This window comes from Hypoxylon trugodes, assembly GCF_022578975.1.
Source record: "Hypoxylon trugodes strain CBS 135444 unplaced genomic scaffold F4822scaffold_3, whole genome shotgun sequence".
Taxonomy (NCBI): domain Eukaryota; kingdom Fungi; phylum Ascomycota; class Sordariomycetes; order Xylariales; family Hypoxylaceae; genus Hypoxylon; species Hypoxylon trugodes.
The window spans coordinates 3,029,875-3,032,649 of NW_026250018.1; the positions used below are offsets into that span (position 1 = coordinate 3,029,875).

Genomic DNA, 2,775 nt, shown 5'->3' on the forward strand with positions numbered 1-2,775 from the left:
TTTGAATTATTTTCTTCCTTTAGCGATGTTCTATATCTTCAACGAGGTAGTCTAACGGCCGTAAGCGTTAGGAAGGTAGGCAAGTCGAGGAGGGAGTGTTACACACTATTGCTTTTGCGGTGAGAAGCGAATTGGCGTTTCTGGATGAGCTTCCCGGTATTGATGATTATTACGGAAGTATGAAAGTAGAATGATCAATAAGAAGCAAGAAAAGCAGGTCTATGACGGGGGGAGGACTATCGACCATTTATGTATGGGAATTGATCTGGCCTCGCGTACAAAGAAGAGTAGCATAAGACCTACTCGAGAAGGCATTGAGGGGACCACAACGGCATCTTTTGTCCGTTAGTGTTTAACACCCATAGCATAGCTCGGGAAACGGAGGGGTGGACACTACTATCGGAGAATGTTTTAGCTGCTTGTTTCGAAATGTAATGTACTTGAGCTAGCTAGACGTAGATAGTCCCGCGGTGCTCAATGGTTTGCCTATATTACTCGATCATGTAGTAGTCTCCAACTGTAGCCGCTAGGTATGCACAAGAGCTAGGAACGGGATACATGAGCGAGTGGCCTTCCACCCATTGCAGATTCATGTACACAGTGGACAGTAAGGCAGAGGTACGCCAGTCAAGCTAGGCGGGTATAGGGACATATGAGGTATTCCGGAAATGCAGTTAGGGGTTCATTGTCCCTCGCGTCTCACAGCCCTTTGAGCGCATCCAACCCGCGTGGGACGTGTATATCCCGAATATTGATCCAGAGAGATTCGGCTGCCCGCCGGGAACCGCTCGGTGATGTCTCGGTATGTGAGCCAAGGGGTCCCGCACCTTTTTGGGATGCCCCTCGCCCTGCGGAGTTAGACGCTAGTGAGCGCCGGTCAAAGCCATCGATCGTCAGCTGAGTTTGTCTTTGTCGTCCGAGCCTCTGGCGATTTTATCTGAGAGCCTAGCTAGAAAATATAGATAGTTCGAATTTGCTACGGAGCTCGAACGTTATTATAATACTGCGCGATATTCCAATGGACGATGTCGAATAATAAGAAGCGTCACATAGTTTAACGATACGTTGTTGAAGCTACCTAGTTGTTAGGTAACAAGAGGCTATTTGCTCGGTCATCGGTGAAGTGGGGAGTATTCGCAACGAGACATACATACATCCACCTACATTTGCGGGGAAGCTTGCCAAAGAATTGGAGCTAGCCTTGCTGAGAGCGCATGAGTAAACGGCCAAGAGGAACAAAGGATAAGAAAAGGGGGTATGATCGAGGAGGGGGACCCGGCAGGTAGCGTCTCTAGATCTGGAACAATATAGGGTCGACAATAGTGATTGGCCAAGCGAACCCAACTAAGTAAGGAGATGGATACTCTTCACGTACAACGTTCCCGAGATACATCTCCAAAGCTTCGCGGCAGTTCTGATCTAATCAATGATCGTCGGTATAAGTTGTATGGACACCGGGCGAAAATGTATAGGTATATTAAGTGATAGCTCGTAATCGTAGGCACTCGGCACAATTCCACTTTCTTTTTCCCCGGGTGTAATTATTTACCCGCCCTGAGAACACAAAGCTTACTGTTACATGACTTCAACTCAACTCTTAGCGAGTCAAGTATATACCTAGGTATGTACCTTCGATGTAGGTATGTATGTATCCACGGATGTACGTGCCTTTGAAACCTCGGGATCACTCCGAGTTGGCTATCGAATGCGCCCTTGAACGGAATAAATCTGCGTGCTTGCGTTTCCCGAAACTCCGAGCTCAAGTACGCGTGCTTGGGTCATCAAGTCGCTGTAATTTTCTGTGGAACTTCAGACCAACGATGTCGGCAAACACGCGAAAATCTCCAACTTCGATACGTACGCTTCTTTTTTCTGCTTGCTGCATGCTGAAATCAATCAATTGCTTTTCCGTCTCTATCCAATTTACAAAGTAATGAACACTGCGCCGACAATGGCGATCGCTAGAATCATCCCGCTTGCTCTATTTGTTCCCGCTGCAGCAGGGACGAATGGGGTTTGGGTCGGTTTCATGACAGCGCCAGTTCCTGTGGTACCGCCCGACTTTCCTCCGGTTGTCGAGTTCGAAGAGCCAGAACCCGCCGCTGCTGAAGTTACGGGACCTGGGTTGGTCACGTTGAAGAAATTACCAGCCAGGACCTTGTCTACAAGTCCAGCCTGCGTCAAGATATCATTGGCGCTGAAGCCCTGTCGGCTCGCAGCGGCTTGTTGGAGAACATTTAAATCGTCTTGTGTAGCGTCTGATGTGTCGACTAGAAGTTGAGTGTATCGATGCGACAAAGGAATTCGCGCCGGAGGCGATGGTCCAAGATATTCCGCAAATGCCGCTTGTCCTTGGGACTTTTCGAATAGGAAGACGTTCTTACTTCCTGTAGTTGTGTTTACCGTTGTCGCTGTTGAGCTTTGCGTCAAGCCGGTCTGCAACCAATGGAGAAGTGTGTTCGTCTGTGGCGGGCTATTCGTCGGGATATCCAGGTCAATCATTAATACTGCGAATGATGTTCCGTCCACTTTGGATTGAGTCCCTATGTTGGGCGCCGTTTGAGTCGCTAAATGACCGTCAATAACTCTCATTCTGAGCACGGGTGAGATCCCGAGCCCAATTCACTTACCCGCTTTTTCTAAGACATTTCCGCCTTCCGCTGAGACAGTGCCGAAATATACATCTAAAGTAGACTCGGCCGCAGGTACGAAGCCTTGAGGAGTAGCAGCTAGCGTCGCTGACGCCGTCGCAAGAATAGCAAGAGATTTGTACAG

At 48.6% G+C, this 2,775-nt stretch overlaps 1 protein-coding gene across 1 annotated transcript; it reads right to left on the minus strand.

The window, feature by feature from the left end:
• Positions 1 to 1,453: 1,453 nt before the first annotated feature.
• F4822DRAFT_396541 (PEBP-like protein) lies at positions 1,454 to 2,775 on the minus strand. The gene has a single exon (XM_051457535.1). The coding sequence runs from the start codon at positions 2,590 to 2,592 to the stop codon at positions 1,924 to 1,926; it is 669 nt and encodes a 222-aa protein (XP_051317150.1). The 5' UTR covers positions 2,593 to 2,775; the 3' UTR covers positions 1,454 to 1,923.